This window comes from Falco peregrinus, chromosome 4, assembly GCF_023634155.1.
Source record: "Falco peregrinus isolate bFalPer1 chromosome 4, bFalPer1.pri, whole genome shotgun sequence".
NCBI lineage: Eukaryota > Metazoa > Chordata > Aves > Falconiformes > Falconidae > Falco > Falco peregrinus.
In genome coordinates, this window is record NC_073724.1 from 95,664,123 (window position 1) to 95,689,678 (window position 25,556).

A 25,556-nucleotide genomic window follows, 5' to 3' on the forward strand; every position below is an offset into this window, starting at 1 on the left:
GCAGTGGATTCAATACTTTTTTAGTACTCTTAAGACAGCTTTAATTGCATGGCAGGAGGTAAGCTCAGAGTTTGAGAGGCAACAGAAAGAGCATCGAAGGCTTTTTTCCTAACTTTTGTTCATAGTGCGCTTCAGCTTTTTGAAGCGGGGAAGAGCTTTTCCCAAGCTGGTGCTACTGTCTCCCAGGAATGCCATGTGTCCTTGCTGGGACAGATGATGCAGGAGGGAGAACAGCCCTTTTTCCCACTCAGAGTTTGCCTGAAGTTTCCACAACCAGGTAAAGTAGTTACCCTTCTTCCTCAGGAACAGGGTCAGGGATGGTTTGGCTTCTGGGAGTGAGGTTAGTCAAGACAGGTAGTGTTGTAATATGATGTCCAGGTAAAGTTGGTGAGGAATTTGTTCATAGGCCATAGGCAAAACTGACAGGAACTGGTGGTGGTGAGAATTATCTCCTGTAAATTATGGACACATAATCTGTTCTGTTATTATTTCTGTCCCAATTTTGTTTATGAATGTGACTTATACTGAGGTTGGGGGTTTATTTTCTGCTTTTTTTAAGGGAATGGGTTATTTTGGAGCGTGCTCATAGCCCCTTGTCAGGGGCTTTTGCTTCTAAACCTATAAAATGTCTACTTATTATCCTTTGCAATTAGTTTCAAAACTCAGGGGTATTTTTAAAAAATATCACAAATAGATTTTGCAGAATATTTACCATGTATGTGGCAGTTCCACAAATGAAGCACACATTACTTCCAGTGTGTTAGCAGTACTCGTGACATGGGGAAGCATTTTGATGTTAATACAAATAGTGCAATTTACTGGTTACATGAAGTATGCATGGTAGTATGTACACCTGAATTGATATACTATGGTGAGGATGTTGTCCTGTAGTGCCTCTTGTCCCATGTTACTATAGAGATGGAAGATGCTTCAGCAGGACCTGTTTGTTGGCTCCAATTGTCAAACCTGTAGCCTCTCCTGTTACTTCCCAAGGGCAGAGTATTCTTTCACTGTCCAAAAGTGAAAAACAGGAGATGAAGAGTAAGCAGAGAAAAAAACAGGCTGGCAATAAGACAATTGAGGCAGAAGATATTAATGGGAAAAAAGAGTGAAAATGAGGGAGTGATGGCAGGAGAAAATGAACTGAAGGAAAAAATCAAATGGCTGAAGCTGGGAGGGGCCACTGGAGGTCATCTGGTTCAACCCCCCCACCCCGATCAGGCAAGGTCCCCCAGAGCCGGCTGCCCAGGAACGTGTCCAGATGGCTTTTGTGTATCTTTTAGGCTGGGACTCCACAGCCTCATTGGGCAATCTGTGCCAGTGCTCAAGTCACCCTCACCTTAAAATCTGTTTCCTGATGTTCAGGAAAAAATGGGAAAAAGTGTGAAAAACAGATTTCACGCTATGAGCACTAGCTTGGGTGATCGCTCATAGCCAAGCATGCCTCTAAGGAAAGCTAAGTTAATGCATCTGAAATGTGAGAAAGGGAGAAGGGCTTTCTTCTGGCTAGGAACAATACATTTTGCACGCTTATAAAACCAGAAGTCACTAGTTTTGAAGTTCTGCAATGAAAGCTCCCTGGAGGATGTAGGAGTTCTCTATTTATGATCCTGTGCCCCGTCCCCCGTCCCGCCCCTTACTTCTGCATTTTCCCCTTCAGCCTGTCTGGAGATAAAGATGCCGAGTATGAAGCCGCAAGTCTCTTTGCTGGAGCGTGCTGAAGAAACGAAAGAAACCGAAAGGAGCGGCGGCTGGGCCCTGCCCGCAGCGCCGGGCTCTGCGGAGCCGCAGCTCCCCCGTGTGTGCAAGCGGGGGGCGGCAGCGGCGCCGGGGCCGGGGGCTCCGCTCCGCACCGCTCCGCTCCAGCCTGCCTGGTACGGTGCAGCTCTTGGCCTGCGTTTTCTGAGCGTGCCATCAACAGGCATCGCCGCTTTCAAATGAAGAATTCCAATTTAATAACGCTAACATTTAACGTGAAATAAACTTACTTAAAATCATGAGAAACCAAGCAAGTTAATCCTAAGTTGCTGAGCTGGAGCATGCGGAGCGTTTGAAGTGTGCACTGGATAATTAAAATGGAATGAAGACCTCTGCAGCCCCTGCGGATGGACAAGGAACCGTTTAGCCTCCTTTAGAAGCAGTATTGATTTCTCTGAATATTCACGGCTGGTTAGGAGGGAAGGCAAGGCTGCTGCATGCTGTTAGGATGATGGTTGTTTTTCCAGAGTGAATTCATTCTGAAGTGGCCACTGATGAACTCAGGAAGGTAGACGGTAATCTTTGCACAGGAAATATTTTAGAACATGCCCCAGATGGTAACTTAGAGCTTTATGTTCCTCTGAGCCCTCAGGTTGGTGGAGTCACTGTGCCATTCCAAACAGCCGGTGTTTTTTTCCCCCCTCTGTAATACTTCCATCAACTTTTGGGTCACTCGGAAGAAATTAATACATTACTTGCATGATCAAGTTTCTGTTTGCGGAGGCAAGTTCTAATGTAGTCTGGAGGATCTTTAGATCTGTCTTATGAATATCTATTGATGCTCTTTTCTTTTCCCTACCTGTGTCTAGGTTTTAATTAGCCTTTAGTATAACCCTTCTTTTAGATAACCCTATAGGTTATATAAATCTGTAGGTTTAGGAAGTTTGGGGACAATTAAGGATGCAAAGTAAATGTATTTATGAAGGTAAACTAGCAAGGCTGGTTTTTACTGAGACTCTGAGCTACTACATCTGTCAGCAGTGAGATATATCTGGAAGGTAATTCAAAGCACTTAGTTTTCCTCCTGCTCTGAACCACCTTTTTTAAAATCTGTCCCTTTCCATTGAATAGCTTTCTGTTCATGAAGTTAACTTTTGTGTATAATAGCAGGAGAAAAGAAATAAAATTTATTGTAACTTAGGTTTAGAGGAATATTAATACCTACACTATGCCCAAATCATATATTACCAAGTAAAAATCTCTATAAAACACCTTTCAAAGTCCTAATACTGGCCTTATACAGAATGCGTCAGTGCTGGTGCTAAACTGTCTGGCTCCTACTGAGAGTTTATTTTAGATCCTTGTAGGTTACTTATATACCAAGTTACTTCTCTGAAGTAGAGAAAAGCAATTTTGTATGTTTTCAGGTTAATTTTTATTATAAGAAGGGAAAACACACCCACAGCCTCTTGGCTTCTGCAAAGAAGGGTTATACTAAAGGCTAATCATCTTGAACAAAAGGCAAGGTAACTACCTCTATAAAAATGCAAAGGAATGGAAAGAAGTATCTTTGGGGCTTGAAAGAGTTAACTTGATTTTAAATGATGGGGAAAGCTCAAGTAAGGGTGTACGTTTGAGGTGTTTTTGGCTAAGTGAGTCTGTTGCCTGTTATAAATTTGCTAGAAATTTGTGATTACATAGGTAATACAAAACAAATGCATGTCATATACATTGCTGCCAAACGTACACTGAGAAGACTAACTATGCAAAGCACCCTTGAACGCTTATGCACTTGGCAGTGTTCTGCAAACATGTTGTGAAGCTCTGATTTTCTGTGTTCATATTCCTCTTTTTCAGGTTTTTCCTTTAAGCAACAAAAAGACTTAAATTTGGATTCCAATATCAGGTTGTTAGTGCAGTATCTCCTGAGAAAGAAAAGTATCTCATATTTTTTCTGAAGCGTTACCTGCGCCTGCTGAAAGTTATTAACAACACTTCCAAAGTAATGAAGCCAGCCGGAGTAATTGGAGCCTTGCCATTAATATAAGTGAGAGTGCTTATCCTCTGTCACATGCCTAACGTTTGTGAATATCATTCAAGGACTCCTTGAAGAGTCCCACAACTAAGACTGGCTCATAATTACTTCCATCCCCATCAGAGTGTGTCACCATCTGTGGGCTATGTAGCCAGTTCCTTCTTGTTGCTTTTGTTTGACTTGATAATTATTTTTTTTAATGCTGCACAGATGTCCCAGCTTTGACAATTAGTGTATCTGTAGCTTCATCTTTGCTCTCAGGTGGTTAAGATACTTACCTTTTTCCCCTCTTTGCTTCTGAGCTAGCAACCCAGTTTCTTGGTTAACAAAAAAGCAAAAAAACCCCAAAACAATAAAAACACAACCAAAACCCAAGGAAATCCCAGCCAACCAAAACCCAACAACAACAAAAGCATATGCAAGCACAGGAGAGAGATTTAGGCTATGACATTTTATAGACATACCTGAACTTAGGAGAGTTAACCAGTTTGGACAAACCTTCATCTGTTTTGTTTTGTTTTGTTTTTTTCTTACAGGCCAGACATTTTCTGGTTCATTATGTTGGTAGTTACTAATTGTATCCTGGGATCTTTAAATCTGTTCATATTGATACACATAGAATGTGTAGAGAAATATATATGGATTTAATTCAGTTAATCACGGATTATGGAGTTAACTCCAAATATGTGTTCACCAAACAGGTGAAATTGCTTTTGATGCAAATTTCTCTTCCCAACATGGTGCTGTTTTCTGTTACTGCATCTTTCTTTCTCAAATCTATCTACACCTGGCAGCCTCCTGAATTGCAAATGCACTGATTTCTCCTACGTGTAGCCTTTTTCATGTTTCTTTATTGCATCATTCCCTAAAAGATGTAGGATTTCAGAAGTAAAGGATTTTTAGTTGAAGGCTATTAAGTCTGAGTTTGTAATAGGTAGTAGAATCAGATTATAGGTGGTACAAGTTGAAAGATTGTAAAGTTGTGTAAGGAACAGCCAAAGTACTGAATGGTTTGCTGGACTTCTGGGCCTGCAATTCAACAAGTTATTTAGGGCTGTAGTGCCTGAGTACAGATTGCTTCATCTTTTAAATTTCATGTGGGTTTTGAGTCAGTTCTTCTTCAAATGTGTGTTAAATTGCATATCATTTCCAAGCGCATCTGGCAAATACTTTTGATACGACTGTTGCATGTAAGCAATACTGCACTGCCAGCGGAGATGTGCATCTGCATCAGGGTGTCAGTTTGATATATCTTATTACGTCAAAAAGAGTCAAAACTCTTCCAAATTCATTTGGAGCTTATTGTGTCTCCGCGTGTTTCCTCTAAGCTATGCTACAGCTTAAAATAAGTCACCCTCAAGGTACACAGATGAGGATAAACTTTCTAGTAATTAAGCATGAATGGAATGGTCTTCACTTGTGGAATCTATAAATATGCAGCTGTCGGTTTAATGATGAATGCTAGAGGGTTGCATGGCAGCCAGAAGTTTCCCTTTACATTTTCTTAGGCATCAAGTATATTTTAAGGGTATCGGTATATTCCAGTCATTTTAATCTTAAAATTAAACAACTCTGGATACCTACTCTTAATAAAAGTACCCCCTTTGACAGTTTATAGCTGAGAATAACATTACAGTTTAAATATTAAAAAAAATTTCTAGCAAAATAGAAGGGATTTTGAAGGAATCGTTTTCTATATCATTGTGCTAGAACTTTCTGATATGCTTGACAAAGCTCCTCTTCACCTGTCATTGCTTGTGAATTTATTCTGTGTTTTGCTGCCCTGGATTTCTTTGAAACTTTAACTGACTCCATCTTTTTGTTTAGCCACCTTTTCACAGGTTTCTTTTTAATTCTTAAATCCTTGGGTAGTCAATTGTGTCTCTACCACTACTTGTAAAATACTTTTTCCAAGTGTCAATCTGAGGGTTTTGCTGGCTTTCTTTGGGGTCACATCATATTCATGGATTTGTAAACTCTTCTCATTTTTTACTTGCTGGATTTAGTAATGTCCCAGCATTTGCTGTACTGAAAGACTCACAAGAATAATTTGAGTTCTACTGAGAAACATTTACATGGGAAAGCAATCTCCACGTTCAGTGTGTTTCAGAAATCTTAATGGTTGTAACTAGCTTGTCTGTGTAGTGGCGACAGTTTTGATCAAGGTGTCTCTTCCACAGAACTGAGCTTAAAATTCCAGATTTTTGTGATTATTGCTTGTGTGCTTGTGTCTGCTCTTCATCCTTAAGCTTTTGAACTCTTTCACATTGTAAATTTTTCTAAGTTAGATTCTCTCAGCGTATTTCCAACTTTTGCTGCTCTGTCCTAAGGAGTCAAAGCCCAGTTACAAGAATCACTCTGCTGGACCCCAGTTATGGATTACACATTTTTTCTGAAGGACACAGTCTTTGTTAATGGAAATATCTTGAATTTATAGCAGTTACTAGCAAGACAATTTCTCTGATTAATTTCCCAAGAAATGCCCTTGGGGAAGTATACAATTTGAACAGTGGCTTTGCTAGATACTTGTATATTAATATTAATGTTTATTTAACATGCTCTCTATCCATCTTGTTAACATCTGTTGTAATAACGGAAACTTGCCAAATAGTTTCAAGAGAGATGGTGATGAGTCTGTGCATCTGAATGTCTGTTTGGATTGGACTTTAGATTTATTGTCTATATTTTGCACTTAGAAGAAAGGGAATCTCTCAATTTTCACTTTTCTTGAGCACAAAGAGCTTTGATACTTGAATCATTTGATCTGGTTATTGAAAGGATTACTATTATTTTTCAGCCCAACTGACCCTCTGGAATTTGAGGAAGGTGTTTAGCTATTCAAGGATTTGCATTTTCTGCTATTTTATTGCCCTTATCGTTACATGAAATGCTACATTATCAGCATATTTGTGATGTTTTTATACTGGTCACACATTGCCGCAGTGTGCAATGACTTGTTGAAACCTGGACATCTGTTTTCTCTTTTCCTCCTTTTTTTTTAGAAGTCAACCATGTCGCTCTTTTTCAGTGTTGCATGCCAAACCTTAACTTTGCATGTCTATCTAGCCAAAAGGCGTCATACATCTCAGTTACGTTCCAGACAGTATACGATGGAGTGCTGTCTCACATGCTTTTTATTAATGATTATGCCTGAAAGAAAAGCAGTGTACAGCATTGGTGGACCACAGTCCACCATTAGTCAGTAAGCTAACATGAGAACATTGTGTCATGGACATTAAGGTGATGTCTGCATTGTAGCACTGGAATTTTGGAATTAAAATGCTTTCAAAGACAGAAAAATAAGTCTCCCACCTCTAATTGTATTTGGGTAGATATATGTTATTGCACAGCCCATCTGCTACTCGAATCACTAGTTGAAATGTGATTCTGCTTCAGGCACAAGATGTGATAGGTTTGGTTCAGATATTAATAACCCTTACAAATTCCATGTTTTTACCTGCTTCTGCAGCGCACACTCCCTCTCTCACAAGAATGACAAAGCCAGAAATATTCCCACATTTGATAAAATCATACTGTGGGGCAGGTTGCTCTGAATCCAAAGCCCAGTCCAACTGAAAGGAAATCTTTTTTTCCAGGGGGCTTCCCAGAAACTGCCTCCTTGAATGCCACCAGGTGGACCTGATGACATGGTAGCCTCTAACTTGGATGCTTTCTTAATGCTGTATTTGACTATGACTTTGACCTTTTCATGTATCATTCAGTAATGTATATAATACAATTTCTGTTATAGAAGGATTTTCAGTATCTAAAGCCAAATTACAAATCAAGATTTCCATCTTGATTTGGATCCAGGCGACTAGTAAATTGTATTCAGACCAATTCCCAGATAAGCCGTGTCTCCTGCAGTCTCCAACGGAAAACGATGCGGTCTCCCAGTGTCTCAAAAAGCGGTTGCAGCTTGCTGCTACAATTCCCAGCTGGGAAGGTAGAAAGCAGCATCTGGCCAGCCAAGCAGATCAGGACCCAGCTTATAGCTTCCTGCTGAGCAGAATTTGGCAAAAATAAGTACATGTCTAGAAAAATACATAGTGAACCATGGTTAAAAATCAATCAAGTACTTAGAATCTAAGGGTTAATTCAAGGACTCATACTTGACATAGCATATGTTTGATAGATCTCTTAACTGAAAATGGAAATAACAGTATTGTACACTTGTGGGTAAAATAATGAGTGTCTTTGGGTGAAGATTTGTATTGAATTCGAGAAATTGCAGTCAGAAGGCTTTACTGATCTGCAAGTATTTGGAAAAAGCAGATTTGGAGAAAAATTGATCATGTGCACCTTGTTTTTGAGATTTATGAATGAAATCCAAGTTTGCAAGATTTGGGGGGAAATACAATAAAACTTCTTCAGAAGTAGGAAACCCACTGATTGCCTTATGAGGAAATGGGCCAATATAACACATTTATTAAACACAGTAAGCATGGCAGTGTTTCATTTTGTCTAGCACTAGAAGCTTACCCTGAAAAATCTTTTTATCTATACTTTAAAAAGACATTTCCTTCTTAGCTCCAAACCTGTAATTATAATTCCGAGAAACTGGCACCTGACTGCATTTTTCTTTTGAATTAATTCATTTCACCTAGCTGGTCTCTACCCCCTCATTTACCTACTCTAAGCAACTAGAAGGATAGGATTAAATCATCAGCTAAAATTTGTCATAAAATGTGAACAATGAAAATTCATGATTGATTGTTATTGCTTATTTTAGAAACCTTACACACAGCCGTGAGAATCTAGTCCAGTACTCTGCTGTTGATTGCAAACATAACAAAGCTGTGGATTTCAATTTTTGAATATATCTGGCATGGTATTCTAAAAAGTAATACTATCCCAACCACTTCAAAAAATGGCATTTTCACTTGTACGTGACTGATGATTGAAAAGACACTTGTGGCCTTTGAATTGTAGGGGTTTTATTTATAAGAGGTTTTGTCATACAAAGGCATTTTTCAGCCAATGAATTCTCAAGCGTCACTGCTTTTTGAAGAACATACTGACAAACACTTTAGATGGTTTGGGAGACTGCTCTGAAACCAGCAGCTTTTGTTCAAGTCCAGTTGCAGGAGTACAATGATTTGAATGGTAAATAAGTAAAAGCAAACACCGTCTTGACACAGAGGGTATTTGCCACACTAGTGTAAGTGGGTGAAGAAGCTTCTTTAGAATTCCTCACTCATTAGATCATAAGCAGCATATTCTATGCTTAATTTTTCTGTGCTTAATTTTCCTATTCCTGAGTATTTAACAGGAGAATTCAGTAATAATCTGGAGTAAATAACTCATAGGTGTACGGTAATGTATTTATCATCTTCAGCAAAAGACAGCTTGTATAGCTATGTAAATGGTTTCCCATGTGCATACACATTCTGAAATTCAGATACATTTCAGCAGAAGTGCAGAGTTGTGTGAGATAGTATCATGGTTTTCCTGCTAATAACTTGCAAGTGTTTCTGTTTTATTTGCCCAGTCTTTGAAACTATTTCAGTACCTCTAACAAGGCTTCACTTAAGCACCTAAATTCAAAGAAAAATTATTTTGCTTAGCCATCAGAAATTAGAGTAATATTAATTTCCTGGATTATGTGAGTTCGCTATTTACTTTTAAAATATTGCCACCTGTTTGGACAGAAATACAGGAGGGCTGCTGGAGTCTGCACTTTGTGTGTCTGACCACTAAATGGTAGTGTTGTATTGCAGCTGATAAAGTAAAATACATGAATATGGCAGAAAAAATATAAAATCCAGATGTAGTTGAACTCTGCCATCAACGTCTCAACTGTTTCTCCATTGGCCCATTAATTACATCTTCTGCTGTTAAATCAGCTGTTCTCTCAATGTTTGATTGTTCTGAAAAAACCACCCTCTGTTTACAACTAATTCATTTTAAATGTGTGAGGAGTTTTTTCCTCTCCATCCCTTTACAAGCTTTGTTATGCTATTTGAGTTGTCCATCACAAGCATGCTGATCTGTGGTGCAATTGCTGTGTGATTAACAGGAGAGTATTTTATGGTGACTAGCAGGATTCTGTTTCCTTTGATGCAAGATGACTGTATTTGATGTGGGCAAGTAGTTCATTATTTAGGATAAATCTTTATCTGGCATATACATTTGACTTTTATAAGCAAGATTGTCTGGGCAGTGGGGCTGCAAAGTTATTTCCCTTTTAATTTTGGTGTAGGAACATGCATTGCTGATTTGACAGAGGAAAAAAATGCTTGGGTTTGTACTTGTGACAGATGGGCATCCCGCTTCTTAATCCAGCTGGACTTCTGAACCTGAAGGTTCACTTTCCTGCTTCTTTGCCAAATAACATAGCTTAGAAATTGCTGCAGTCCTTGAATGGCTCATAAGTATGCCTTTCTGCTTATTTGTCTGAATAATCTATCAGTACTTTATCTTTTGTATTATTAATTAAAGTCTGTATTATTAATTTTAAATATTAACATGTAATTAAAATATTAATTTAACTATAATTACAAACAATATCATGAATAATAATACAAATTTTTGTGATATAACACCTGTGGTGTTCCCTGGATGTGGGAATAGTTCTGGCTTGTGCTGCAATGCACAGATGATACCCAGCCAGCTGCAGCTTCCAGGTAAGTGTTACTGAGCAGAGCAGCTGGGAGAAGAGAGCATCCCTCTGTCCTTTCTTGGTATGAGTACAGGAGGCAATAATAATGCCTAATCCCACTTTTTGTGTCACGCTAGGGAAGACAGTAGAGGACATATGGCTGCTTTATGATTTATTGCCTTGCTTTATGCTCTAGCAGCCTCTTGTCTGCCAAGAAGATGCTATGGGCCACTTGCTGGACCACAAAACAATAGGATAAAGGTCCAGTTCAGAACTTGGAGCAAATTGTGTCTCTTTGTTGGCTTTATGAGGTGTGGGGGTGTTGGGGGGGTGTTGGCTCAAGCATTATGTGGCCTGTTGTAGGCAAGTCATTGCTTGTTTGTTACTGTTCGTGATTTGTGTAGTTTTAGGAATAGCTAACGCCACAAGGTACTTTCAATCGAAATATAGGATATACCTGGCTGGAAATGCAAATTCTCATTTTGTAGGAAATGACAAACCATAAAAATTTTGAAGCCTAAAAATAAGCAGAGTTAAAATTTACCATTCAGATTTTTTTAAGTACTTTTAGTCTTAGGATTTTGCTTTGGTGTTGAGTGAGTTATGGGACCTTGAGTATGAGTATCTATATAAAGAAGTACCAGTGTGGTGTTCTTACTGTGATGCTCTCCTTCATCAGTTCATAGATATCTATTTAGATAGAAAAATCTCTGCAGCCCTCAAACCTTGGATTCTGACTAAATAATGGCATATGTCAATAACTTGGGGAAGTGAAGTGCCCAAAAAGGAAGATGAATCAGTTTGTGGATAACTCAAGACCTTTGTTGAATCCATATTGGAAACCAAATTAACATAAAATATAAAGATAAAATACATAAATCACAATGAAAAATTGTTGCTTGCTATGTAAACAGTACAGATGCAGGTTTCCCTGATCTAAACTGTTTATGATAGTCACTCTCAAAACAGATTAGCAGAAATAAAAAAGGGTTGGAAGAAATTCTACTGAGAGTTGTGTTTTTCTGTGGATATCATGAACCTGCAATGCACTCCAGTTTTGCAAGAGCAAAAGCTCATGCTTCATTGGTCTTTAACTATTAGAAGGGTGGGTGAAGCTAGTAAAGGTATTTGGTCACCTCAGATCTGGTAACTGCAAGATCCAAAATGTTTCTCTAAATGCCTACAATTAATTGCTTTGGATGGACTGGAATGCTACAAGGCAGGAGCTGGACAGTTAAAGTAAAAGAGGTATACTGAGTTAAGGTTTCAATAATAGTTGCAAAGTATTTGAGATCCCTTTTATATAGGGAGTTAGGGGGCAAAGTAATATCCTAAATTTAGGAACTAAAGTAAAAGAGGAACAGACTAAGATTATGGACTTGGGTTGCCAGTAGAGTTTTACATTTTATATTGTAGGCTCTGAAATTGGAACTATAGAAAGTGCAGAGTTTCCTGATGACTGACATAGTACAGAATAAGAGGAAGGAGCCAAAGATTAAACCACTCCAAAATGTAAAAGAGTGGTTTGAAATTGCAAAGTAATGCATTGATTGCAGTTTTTGCCAGCAGGAGAAGAACTAAATATGGTACCATGAAAACCAGAAGGGAGATTTCCACAGAAATTATGTGGCTCTGATAAATTGGAGTTAAATTGAGAATGAGAAAAAAAGCATTTCAGAAAGAGGCTTCTGATGAATTTGCAAATACTATCCTCAGTGGATTTATGGAGAGATTGTAAAGAGCCACAGCTTAATCCCTGTGGTGCTCCTTAGAGATGCTAAAAAGGAGAACATGTAAGGAGAATTACATTGTGTTGCCAAAGTGTTGTAGTCAGGGTAAAGAGTGAATGGAAAGAGTGTGCTCAAAGAATTCATATGTAGGGGAGAAAATGGAGTCTGGTAGAAGGGGAAACAGGAGTTGCCTTGGGCAAGTTATATTGTTGTGGTGTGTGGTGTCGAGAGCTGAGTTTAGAAGAGAGAGCTGAAGTGACAGGGCAACAGTTGTGTTTTAAGTTAGAGGTGTCTGCAAGAACAGGTGTCAGCGCTGGAGGCTTTCAGAAGTAAGAGGTGCAGAAGGAAATGAAATTTTAGTACACAGTGGGGTTTAAATAGTGGAGTGAGCAGGCAAAAGCAACAAGCTGGTTAGAAAACTGGAGGGCAGCAAGTTTCTATTTGATGCAGGAGATGCCCACTCCAGGCTTGATGATGGTGCCTCTGCATTTTTCCTCTTTCCCATGTGAATGTGTGTTAATCTTGTTCCACACTAGCTAGTCAGCGCAATTGTGCATTAATGCAGCTTTCAAAGTAAGGTAACATTTGAGGAGGCGTCATTTTTGGGTGTGGATAGGAGGCATGTTCTCACTGCTCTTATCCTGTCTGGCATGAAGCGATTTTTGACAGGAGAAGCTTGAACCAGCCATGTCAGTGCTTCCCGCAGAGCAACCATTCTTGAAACTGAGTATTAGTGCTTCTCAGCATTGCATTCATGCATAAACCCATGGGTTCCCTGTTGGGAAATATCCCCTGCTTGCCTCAAATTCTCTAGCAAAGAAACTTGTTTACTAAACTAGTTTTAATCTAACAAAGAAAAGGTCTTAGCTAACATTTCAGGCCAGATACAGTAGTTTCAGTATATTAAAACTGCCAAGTTTCTATTAACTTTATCTGAATTCAGAGGATTAATTTCAAAGTTTTTAAAAAGATTTGTCACAAATTAAACACATTGCTCAAGAAGAAGGTGATGGCACAATTGAAAAACCTGGAATATTAATTTAGATTTTCTTTTAAGCATGCTGTCATTTAGTGCAACACAGAAAAACAAAACAGATGATAGTAAGATTAGTGTTCAAAGCATAGTACGGAAAAGTTTCTCCAGTCTTCAAAAAGGGCAAGAAGGAGGATCCAGGAAACTGCAGGCTGGTCAGCCTCACCTTAATCCCTGGAAAGGTGGTGGAACAGCTCATCCCGGAGGTCATCTCAAAGCATGTGAAGGAAAAGAAGGTCATCAGGAACAGTCAACATGGATTCACCAAGGAGAAATCATGCCTGACCAATCCAATAGCCTTCTATGATGGAATGAGTGCCTGGGTAGATGAGGGGAGAGCGGTGGATGTTGTCTACCTTGACCTCAGCAAGCCTTTTGACACTGTCTCCCACAACACCCTCATAGTTAAGCTCAGGCAGTGTGGGTTGGTTAGGTGAGCGGACAGCAAGGTGGGCTGAGGGCTGGCTGAATGCAGAGCTCCGGGGGTTGTGATCAACAGCACAGAGTCCAGCAGGAGGCCTGTAGCCAGCGGTGCTCCCCAGGGGTCTGTAGTGGCTCTAGTCCTGTTTGACTTATCCACCAATGACCTGGATAAAGGGATAGAGTGTCCCCTCAGCAAGTTGCTGATGACACAAAACTGGGAGCAGTGGCTGCTACACCAGAAGGCTGTGCTGCCATTCAGTGAGACCTGGACAGGCTGGAGAGCTGGGCAGAGAGGAACCTAATGACGTTCAATAAAGGCAAGTGTGAGGTCCTGCACCTGGGAGGAATAATCCGATGCACCAGTACATGCTGGGGCTGCCCAGCTGGAAGGCAGCTCTGTGGAGAAGGACCTGAGAGTTCTGGTGGACAGCAAGTTGCCCATGAGCCAGCAGTGTGCCCTGGTGGCCACAAAGACCAGTGGGATCCTGGGGCGCATTAGGGGGAGCGTGGCCAGCAGGTCCAGGGAGATGATCCTTCCCCTCTGCTCTGCCCTGGTGAGGCCACATCTGGAGTGCTGTGTCCAGTGCTGGGCTCTCCAGTTCAAGAGAGACAGGGAACTACTGGAGAGGGCCCAGCGGAGGGCCACAAAGATGATGAGAGTACTGGAGCATCTCCCCAGTGAGGAAAGGCTGAGAGAGCTGGGCCTGTGTAGCCTGGAGAAGAGAAGACTGAGAGGGGACCTTAAAAATGTCTACAAATACTTTCAAATACTTTCAGGGTGAGTGTCAGGAGGATGGGGCCAGGCTCTTTTCAGTGGTGCCCAGTGACAGGACAAGGAGCAACAGGGACAAACTGCAACACAAGAAGTTCCTTCTGAATATGAGGAAGAACTTCTTTGTATGTAGCACAGAATGGATGTTGATGAATGCACAAATTGTAGAAGCAGACTGATACGACATCTTCAACAATTTAAAAAGTAGAGCAACCTCTGCATTGCTGACAGAGGAAACAAAATGAAGAGTGGTCAGTCCTGAGCCACTGCTGGTCAACAGGCAGCTGAGGTGGAGGTTATACATGGAGCATGGCGTGACTCCCCTGAGGCTGGGGGTGCTGGCTTGCTTTCCATCCACTCCTGGGAGGCAGCAGGAGAACAAGCTATTTCTGCCAAGTTTGAGTGTGAAAATTCATATGTTTCTATCTATGATGGTGCCTTGGACCATCTAATTTGGGGGCACACATAGTGTTTCAGAGGCATTAACCTGCAGTGTGTCCACACAAGCCAGTTGTTAAAGACTAGCTTCAGCCAGTTTGAAACCCCTACAGCAACATCTCCTCCTCATTTACAGAGGGCACTCTTGTAATGAGAATCTTGTGATAAAATGCTCTTTTTCACTGAAGAGCTCTCACAGCTTGATGATGCAGTTGTCACCATGGAGATTTCACTGCAACAGAAAAGAATGAGTTCTATGCCATTCAGCTTTGGAAACATATAGCAGATACCTCCCAATACCTTCAGCTAAGCCACCACCTGAGAAGAGAACGTGGATGAGAAGCTAAGAGAGGAAGTACATATATGCTGATCATAAATTATACTTTTTTGTACAGGACTGGATCTCGAAAAGTGGCATGTGTGTAACAACTGATAAATGTGAAAGGGCATGAATGAAAGCTTCAGAGCCTGAGCCAACAGGGAGGGAAATAGACTTGCCTTGAACTTCAAGGCAATATTCAAATGTGATGCTCTGTGAATTCCTGTTGAAGTCTAATTCCTTTCCCTCAGAAAGGGTATTTCGTGCTATTATCCACAGCCCACAGAGGATGGGGTCGGCTGAGGTTCCTCAAAAAAAAAATAATTAAAAAAGGGCTAGATTACAAATTTATTTATAAACAATGAGTATTTTTCTTTCCCCTTCCTGAAAGCCTTACTGAGATGTTTGGATTTCTCGTTTCACAGCAATGACCTAAAGACGATTACACCAGTATGGAATGATTAATTTCTGATTTTCCTGAAGCCATGAAATCCTTACAAATTAGTAATGGCTGTTTTGCTGGTCTTTCTGATAAGGGAAGTTCTACACAGTAAGGAATATATTACAAAACTGAACAAAGCATTTGGGAAAGCTAGTATGGGAGGCAGCTCCATACTGGCTGGGAGATAAATGTAGTAATATAAAAGATGTCTTCTGTTACTGTAATTCTGCTAGGATTCCGAAATTAAACAAGACTGTTAATACATATACAAACAATTTCTGTAGGACTTGAGGGTACTGGTGGATGAAAAGCTGCACATCAGCCAGCAATGTGCGCTTGCAGCCCGGAAGACGAACCATATCCCGGGCTGCATCAAAAGAAGTGTGGCCAGCAGGCTGAGGGAGGTGAATCTGCCCCTCTGCTCTGCTCTGGTGAGACCCCACGTGGAATACTGCATTCAGCTTGGGAGTCCTCAGCACAGGAAAGAGATGGACCTGTTGGAGCGGGTCCAGAGGAGGGCCACAAAGATGATGAGAGGGATGGAGCACCTCTGCTATGAAGACAGGATGAGAGAGTTGGGGTTGTTCAGCCTGCAGAAGAGGAGGCTGTGGGAAGACCTTGCTGCAGCATTTCTATACTTAAAGTGGGCTTAGAAGAAAGATTTTTAGCAGGACCTGTTGTGATAGGACAAGGGGTAATGGTTTTAAACTAAAAGAAAGTAGATTTAGGCCAGCTATAATGAAGAAATTTTTCTGCAATGGGGGTGGTGAAACACTGGCAAAGTTTGCCCAGAGAGGTGGTAGATGCCCCATCCCTGGAAACATTCAAGGTCAGTCTGGACGGGGCTCTGAGCAACCTGATCTAGTGGAAGGTGTCCCTGCTCGTTGCGGTGTGTGTGTGTGTGTGTGTGTGGACTAGATGTTCTTTAAAAATCTTTTCCAACCCAAGGTATTACATGATTCTATGATTTATAATCTCTCGGGAAAATCCATAACTGTCATGAGACTTCTTACTGACTGTCTTTGGTAGCCAGCAGTGAAATCAATTCAGGATCTGATCTGAGATGTTCCTCCATGAAGCAATAGACAAAGAATGGGGAAATCGTTAAAATAAGTAGTGCAGAGGTGATGGTTAGTGGAAAATATAGTTTGAGACATAAATATTAAGACATTAATAAGGATCAATTTATGTCTTAAAACAAGGAGGGCCTTTGTTTTATTGGAAAAATCAGTCAGAGGGGAAAAAAGGAGAAAAATAGTAGAACAAAGTTTATAGTGAGCTCCTTCTACTAAGGAAGAACTAAAGAGACCTGCCTAGGAATTAAATATTGAGGCTAAGTGAATCAAAAGTAGGAGGAAAATAAAAAAAAATCCATAATAGAACTCATAAAACTTGATACAAAACTGAGTCAGAGTCCTAAAATCAGGACTTATTTACACACTGAGGTTTTTCCAAATATATGATTGGGGTTTTTTAACTGTTTCACTGTCAGGGAAATGATGATCAAACTCAATATGACATTGGTTGAGGTTCAAAAAGGCTACTTTAAAATAGCTTTAAAACTTCCCAGTTGGCTGGCTATGGGGTAGAGGCTGGAAGGCACTTGCCACTGATTCTCTGCTTGCCCCCCTCCTTTGGGCTGCTCTTGCCTCGGTAGCCTCATTTACCCCCCTGTTGCCCTCAGTCTGCACTCCTGCCTTGCAGCCTGCCTCTCCTCCTTCCTTTATGCCTCATGTTTTCCTTTTGCCATCCTTCATTTCTCTTTGTCTTTCCAGAAAACCCCTATAACCACTTACCGTTTGAATTCTCCTTATATCCTTCTGCATCTTTTTTGTTTTACCACCTCATTTCTTTGTCCTCACTTTTCTTTCCAGCTCTCCAACAGCAGTGGTGCCTGAGGGCACCCCAGCTTGAGATTTTCTCATTGCTCATCCAAAATAGCTTTCAGCTTTGAGTCTAATTAAGTTGTTGTTATTAAAAGAGGACAAACACACAGAACACCCCCCCCCCCCCCCCCCCTTCTTCATCCAAGAAGGAAGCATTGTGAAAATTGTAAGAAAAACATGAAAGTTAGTAATCCTGGTGGTGGTGATGTACTGTGCTGTTGCTGTGAGCTATTCCTGAATGCAGGGGAAAATTTGAGTTTCTGATTATTTTTCACTTAAAAATTTTGGAGTCGGTATTAACTTGATATGTGGTCTGCTCTAAAATAATAGGAACATATTCGATTTGCTGTGACTGACATATGCAAAACAAAAATTGTTCTGGGTTTTTTTGTGCATGTGTGTGTTTTAAATCATGAATTCAGAAAGATCCCTGATCCCACTATAGCCAGAATATAGTGATTATAAATGGTGATTTTATCTGTAGCTTTCATGGCATGCTTGTAGAGAAAGGATTGATTAAATTCCTCTGTCCGTCCCTCCCTCTCTCTTGTCCCTCTCCCTCTCTTCCCCTTGCCTTTCCCTCTCTTTCCCCTCCATTCCTGCTTCTCTCTCTCTGTCCTTCTGCACCTCCTCCACACCAGTACTGACTGCTCTTTCTCACTTGTCGTGAGAGAATAAAACCAGGTAATGCTCTACAAGCTATTATTCTTACTCTCAGGTCATCTGTGCTCCAAAAGATAAAGCACAATTTCTCACATCGTTTATAGATATAAGAAAGAGAGTCTCCATAACAAAGTTACCAACTTCAAAGAGGTGAGTATTGAGAGCATAAATGTTTCAGGCCAGTTGAGGGAAAACAAAAGGCTCCACAATAGTTAGGATATTTCTCATTGGTTCCAGGTACTCACCTGTTTAAAAAAAAAAGAAAGAAAAGTTAAGGTAGTTTTTGCAGCGGCTCAGCATCTGTGCTATGGTGCAAAGCCAGTCCTGAGGCTAGGATGGAAGCCAAGTTTGCGGCTCTGTTCCTTGTTCTCCTTCTGGGGCAGTTCAGCTGATCTGCTTCATGCTCCCCCAGAGGCTGTGGGTGCTTGGCCCATCTGGATCCCCAAGTCCCCTCTGGGCTTCTAGCAAAAGTACCACAGCAACTGCTGAGATACGAAATATTTTGAGATTCTTCCTAGGCAGACACTTGCATTTCCCGCTGGAAGGCAGGTGAGATTCATAAGTTGTTTACTAGGACAAGGATTTGTGGGGGATCCAGGCTTCAGCCTGTACAGCTTGCTCAGGTGAGTTTAGGCATGACAAATACTTCTGCCTCTCCTCTGTTTTGCACTGGGTACGTACAGGTCAGCTAGTCTTCTTCACATGACTTACATATAGCCTGAAGCCTATACTAGTGATCAATTTTCTTTGCTGCTCCTTGTCGGTTTTCTCACCACTGATGCAAAGGATTGTAATGCCCGAGACTCCCTAGCCTCTGGTGATGTTACTGTTATTTATCCTACGAGAGTGTGAGACACCATTAACTTTAAATATCACCTCTTTGCCAGAAAGTTTTTTGTTTATAAGTGTCACAGTATGTTTAGTACCAGGTGTGTGGTAGAAAACATTTATTTTTTCAGTTTCTTTTTACTTAAGGTGTATGTTTGACCGTTCCTGCATAGACTTTGTTTTCCTCGCTGTCAGAAATGTCCTGGTGGAATATGGAAGATAAAAACTCATTTGTGAAAAAGAAGATGGATTCTGTGACTTGAAAATAACAAAAATGTTCAGGGAGACTTTTGTAATTCACTATTTTTAAAATGGGCTCTATTTAAAGTTGATCATGTGCAACAGAGCACACTGGCCTTTTAAGCATTGGTACAGTCCAGTATGGGTGATACAAATCCTTGATCTTCTAAACTGTAACTTTTGAGGAGCTGTGTTCTCCATAAGTGAAAATGGGTAATAAAAAGCAGGTCCTGTTGCTTAGCTGATGGCTGATAGTGAATAGAAAGTGCTTGCAGATTTCTATCCAAAAAAGCCTGGAAGGGGGTGCTGTGTATTTGTTAGATGCCTTCTGGAAAGGCCCTTCTGTGAAACCTCTGAGGAGTGTGAGCTGAGGATTGGAGAGGGCGAGGGATGTTGAGACATAAAGGATGGAAAATACAGACAGCGAAGGACATTCCAAGGCTTCAAATAAATAACATAAAAAGATATTGGAAGCCTGAAGAGAAGTTATTTCAGAGGGGAGTGGGTTTGGAAAGAACTTAAGCTCTTGCTATGAGCTTTCTAGATAATTCCTAAATTAATAAAATCCCTGGAGACAAGAAAAGCTTGTGTATGTAGCGTATGTAGTTTTACATACACTATAGGAAACTGAGAGCATGGAGAAAAGAGGCAAGCATAAGAACACTTTAAATTATGAGTGTAAAGTTTAATAAAATGCAAGGATATCTAAGTAGAAATTATTTTTCTATTGTGCTGATCCTATTTTCTTTCTTATTTGCATATAAATTGCACCGATTGAACCTGAGATGCTTTAAATAGTGGCAGAGTTGAGCCTGGTTAGGTGGTGTTACCTCCATTTTAATGTCTTGGTTAGGCTTGAATAAAATCCTCTTAACTGGGCAGAGACAAGCATTTCTGAGTTTTATTAAATCCATACTTTTTTTTTTATTATTCAAATATGAATTTGATTTTAATTCGTCCTTGTTGTCAAAATAGATCAATTTTGTGCCTAGTGTGACTTATTATTTGCTCAGTTCTAATACTCTGCTCGGTATAAACATGTATGTAAAGGTTATCACTCCCCAGAAGTGTGTCAAACTTGGGAGGCAACAGGAAATAACAGGATTTTTAATGTCATTTTGCGAATTAGTAGTTTCGTACATGCTGTGGGAGAGGTAGCAATTTCAGAGGAACTTGACTGAAGGGAAGAGATGTTTGAAACTTGGTGGGAGTATGGGGTGGGAAGATAGTCAAGATATGTCTTGTGGACAAAAAAAAAGATGGTAAGTAAATGACTTTATATAAAGGTTGCTGAGGCTGATACACTAATAGAACATAAACTGAGTAGGAGCATGGTAAAAAGCTCTGTCAAATATTAACATTTTTAATGTTGGTGTTCAGGTACTGTGAGGTGTTAAGATGGCAGTCGTGATAGGAATAGGGTTGTGGTAGAGCTGAATTTAAAAATATGTGCATTGCTTAAGGAAAGGAGTTTTGGGGATTACCTTTGTGTCTTTGGGTATTTATTTCATCTAGTTCTACTCTCCATTCCTACTCTGCAAGCAAGTCATGACATGTACCACTATTTTTCTTCCTTGAGATTTTTCTAGCGTAGAGGCTCATAACTGTTGTAGATGCCAAAGCCTTAAGGCATGTTTCCAGGAAGCATGATGTGAATTTTATAACCCCTAGACACCAGTCTCTGCAGATTAGAAAGGTGCTTGCTTTTATGCCGAAGCCTGGAAATACCTCATTGGCCAATTCTTTCATTTGTGTTTTTGTAGGATCTAAATGCTGGCTTTCCCCCCCTGCTTTTTATGAGGTTAGCTAGACTGTTCTCAAATATTTTGTCAATTTTTAGAGATTTTCATGTGTTACTTTCCTGTCTGTAAACTTGAAAGTCTATTTGTGAAATTATCCTGTTCAAATATTAGTGCACTATTTATTTACAAAACATGATATAAAAAAATAAGCGAACGTAGCCTTTTAAAATCTTCTGGTAAATGTGAAACAGGAACAGAGTTTACCAAATGTCTTTGACTTTTTAAAGGTAGTCAGACACCTAATTTTTTTTTTAAATTTGTCAAAACTGGATCAGCAAGTCCAATGTCAGATTATGGGAAAGTTACTGATTTTTCTTCAAGAATATTAGTAAAAGTAGTCATATAAATGGAAACATTAAACTGTTAAATAGTGCCTTGTGAACTAAAAGCTCTTGTAAGGAAATTATAGAATTGGAATCAAAGTGGGACCTTTAAAGGTCATCTAGTCCAGCCTCCCTGCAATGAGCAGGGACATCTTCAACTAGATCAGGTTGCTCAGAGCTCCATCCAGGCTGACCTTGAACATTTCCAGGGATGGGGCATCTACCACCTCTCTGGGCAACCTGTTCCAGTGTTTCAGCACTGTCATTGTAAGAAATTTCTTCCTTATATCTAGTCTAAATCTACCCTTTTTTAGTTTAAAACCATTACCCCTTGTCCTACCACTGAAAGTATGTCCCATCTTTCTTGTAAGTTCCCTTCAAGTATTGAAAGGTCACAATAAGGTCTCCCTGGAAATCTCCTGTATGGACATGATACTACACCAGTGTAATCCTGATTATTCATATTTGGGAGTAGAAAGGGGTTACCCTTTTACTCAGTACTAGAAGAACCATTACCCACTCACCTGACTGTTCAGCTTGATGCCTTCAAAGAGGCTTCATTTTGACTCTGCTAGTGAAGAGGAAGAGTGTGATGGAGACTCAGTTCACCCATATGAGTTCCATTCCCTGCCAGGGAGATTTTGCTGAAATAACTCCATTTCATTATTCTGCGTACAAAGCTGTAACCTTGTTTCATTGCAAAGGATGGAGACGTGGGCTCAAAAGCAAATTAATTATCCACTAAGTACTGAATGGTACCTTGTGCATAAACAAAAGGCATTTACCTCATACCCCATTGATGCATCATGTAATAAATGTACAGTTACAGCTTTTTGTCTTATCTCTCTCTTCCTGCAGTGTCCATGAAAGTGTTTCTCACTTGTAACAGATGGTCAGAGCACAGCTTTGAAATTTATCTGGAGATGAAGCCCTGTTGATTCCATTAAAAGTGTTCTTGCAGATGGAGACAAGGAGGCATTTGTTGTTCTTACGATTCTGATGATGAGGTATTTCATGCAATGCCTTCCTTTCCTTTTTGCTTGCAGGTGATGTGCCTTCAGGATTTCTTTGGCGATGATGACATTTTTATTGCATGTGGACCAGAAAAGTTCCGTTACCAGGATGATTTCTTGCTGGATGAAAGTGGTAAGAAGGTGTATTTTAAAACTTTTACAACCAGAGTAGAGGGCAGATTTCTATATCACACTAATTAAGACAAAACTGTATCACCTAAATTGATTTCAGAAAGAGCCTAAATATTTTTATTCTTTAAATTCTGACTAGAAAATAAGTAACTGAAAGGAACAATAAAGTTACCCAGTGAAATATATCTGCCTATCTAGCATAAAACTTCACTTTAGCGTGAATTTTGTATATCATAGGAAATGGTTATGTGTTTGGTGGAACTCCTTTTTTTCCAATGTCTGTCTTAGCATTTTGTCTTTATTTTCTGTTGAATTTATTCTGCTGCTTTGTCATAATCTTTCAAGCTCACAGTTCTTACAATTGAGATTTATATAATATTTCACAAGTTATATGATAAAGGAAGATAGATACAATTCTGTATGGAAGATAAATATAATCAGTAAATGCAGCGAAAGTCATCTGAGAAAATTCAGGGAGTTCTGTTTTCTCAGAGACTGACTAATACAATAATGTGATCAATGTACGTAATCCTCATGTTCAATTTGCAAATACCTATATTGTTGCAAATATTTCTAATTTAGGAACCATGGCAGGAAGAAAAAAACTATGTTTCGTAAATTTGGGGGAAAAAAATCTACCACTTTAATTGTATTTATTTTTGTGTACAGCAAGATTCAGCAAAGGTTTTATTGCCCCTACACTTTCTCTCAGCCCAGGGTGTGTTTGTAATCCATTGGTATCAGCTGCTCTCATCTTTTTGAAATATCAAAGATCTCAAAGAACAGCTGACTGAAACATCAGTCAGAAAAGACTTTGTTACGGTAGTAACTCCTTCATAGTCATCATGTGTGTGTTTTTTTAACTTCAGTACTTCATCATTGTTTATGATGCTAGATGATGCAGTTGTGAATGATGGTGCAGTTGTATTTCCCTAACTAACCCGTGAAACTGGAAGGCTTCTTGGTTCACTTGGATCCAGACAAATGCTCCATTAGCTTGTGTAGGAGCAGAATAAGGCGGTTTGCACAGACCATACCTTGTGAGCTGAGGGATGAGTCTGAAATGAGTATCTTTCCTACTGGACACGGGAATGACATTTTGTGTCAGGCACAGACAGGAGCAAGCACTCATTCTGCCTTCCTCTAGAGGACCTTGTAATATGGAAATAAAAATCAAATGATGCACCAGGTTTGCTCTTTGCAATAATGAAATTGCTGTAGTTGCCTCTAAGGTGAAATGTACAAACCATGGAAAAGTAACTTTAGGCATCTTTAGGACAGGAATTAGAAAGGTAAGGGGACATATTTGGGCAGCAGGGGAGTTTCCCAGTTGGCGATGTGGCCAGCACAGCCATTCTTGCCTTTAACGACAGGATAGTCAGGTAGCTGACTGCATAGTCTGGATTCATTTGTGTCTCTGATCTGAAAGATGACATTGGCAGCTGCCTGGCATCTCCTCACAGTGAATCCTGCAGCAGTTTTTCCAGCACTGGCACAGGGAGAAATGCTGACAACATATTTGTCTAAATCCCTTTTTGAAGTACATAGCTCTTTTTTGGAGGTCTTGTGTCAAAGTACAGACATAGCCTGACTCTGCCTAGTCTTTATTTGTCTGACATATCATCATCTCTTTGAGTAAGCAGTCTTTCTCTGGAACATTGGTGCTAAAACCCATATTATGCTGAGCTGGAAAAAAAAGCGCTTAAAATCTAGGCTGAAAATACAGCTTTAGCAATTTGTTGTGGTGTTTGCTTTTCTACTAGGTAAAGATTCAATGAATGACTATTTTGAGTATAGGAGCAAAGAAAGAGCATAAAATCAGACTCCAGACTGTAATTTCTTTGCAAAATGTACTTCAACTTTGCTCTATATTTTTGGGGGAAGTTTGGTATCAGAAAACTTGTTTAGGTTGCTTGCCATTAATAGCTGATATACCAGCTGATACACATCTACCCAGCCTTTTCTGAGGTAAGAGAGGTAAGAGCAAGATTTGAAGAGAGAATTAGAAAACAACTGAGCTTTCAGCTTGTTTTGCTTGGTAGATGAAGTTTGTGGGATCACACTGTGTGTCTGTGTGTTCCTCATAGTTAATCTAAGAACATTAAAATTATCACTAAGTGCTGTCCAACTGTGCAAGGCTTGGAAAGCCTGTCTCTGCTTCCCTGAAAAGCAGCTTGAAGCAACACTGTGCTAGTCTCAGTCACTACATCCCTCCAGTGTTTCCCAGTTTCAGCCAGATGAGGAGAATAATAGCTAAGGTGTTGCAGTTTAAAGAATAAAGAAAAACAAAATTTTAAGGTGGGCAAGAAAAACAGAGAGAATAAATACTTAAACAACCACAGCCCTGGGCTTTTGGGAATTGCTTATCAAAGAATACCCTTGTTCTGTGGTGTGTGTTCAGAGCTCCTGCAAGTAAGAGACGAAGTTTCTGGGATTGGAAGACCTATCAGCTGTACTGGGATCCATTTTAGCTATCTCTAGGTATCAAGAGAGTAGGTACCTGCAGCTGAGCCAGTCTCAGTAGGTTTCTTTCTTAGTAAATAAAACTTAGACCTATTGACAAGGTAGATGGTAGATGTTTGATTGACTTAGTTGAAGATGAATGTTTAGAACAGTTAGTGTGGATTATGCTCCAGAACTGTCTGGATCTTTTGTAAAGAGATCTATATGCCTGATTTAGCTGTTCTGAATCTACACTGTATTTCTGTAAAGCTGCTGAAAAAGCTTTTAGGGTGAGATTAATTTCACCCCATCAGAAAGGAAAAGTCTAAAGTTAGTCTGCATTATTCCTAGTCATCTTTCTTTATCCTGCTCCCATGGCTTGCTCCTAGCACAGGATAACACCTTCTAAAAGCCATAGAACCAAAAATTTTAAAAAAACAGTCTAGAAGGCAGTGAATCAATCTTCCTGTCTAACTGTGGAATTAATATTCCCCATTTAATTTCTGATAAACTTGTCTAACATGCCCCTTTAACACCTCTGATGAGGAATCTGTAACTTCCCAAGACATTCTGTGCCAGTGGTGAACTCTCCTCACTGTTTTTCAGTTATCTTACCCCAGATTCCCTTGCTATAAATGAAGCCCATTACTACTTTTCTTATCTACTGTGAACATGGGAAACAGATGATTCCTTTTCCTTTGAAAAAATCTGTGGGCTTCCATAAGCCTCATCAATT

The 25,556-nt window shown here is 39.9% G+C and overlaps 1 protein-coding gene across 3 annotated transcripts in view; it reads left to right on the forward strand.

Moving 5' to 3' along the window:
* DCLK1 (doublecortin like kinase 1) overlaps window positions 1-25,556 on the forward strand; it is a 251,266-nt gene that overhangs the window by 106,832 nt on the left and 118,878 nt on the right. For all 3 annotated transcript variants that reach the window (XM_055802401.1, XM_055802400.1, XM_055802402.1), the window contains exon 4: window positions 22,280-22,379. In XM_055802401.1, the coding sequence (XP_055658376.1) occupies window positions 22,280-22,379 (100 nt within the window). The remainder of the gene's footprint in view (window positions 1-22,279; window positions 22,380-25,556) is intronic.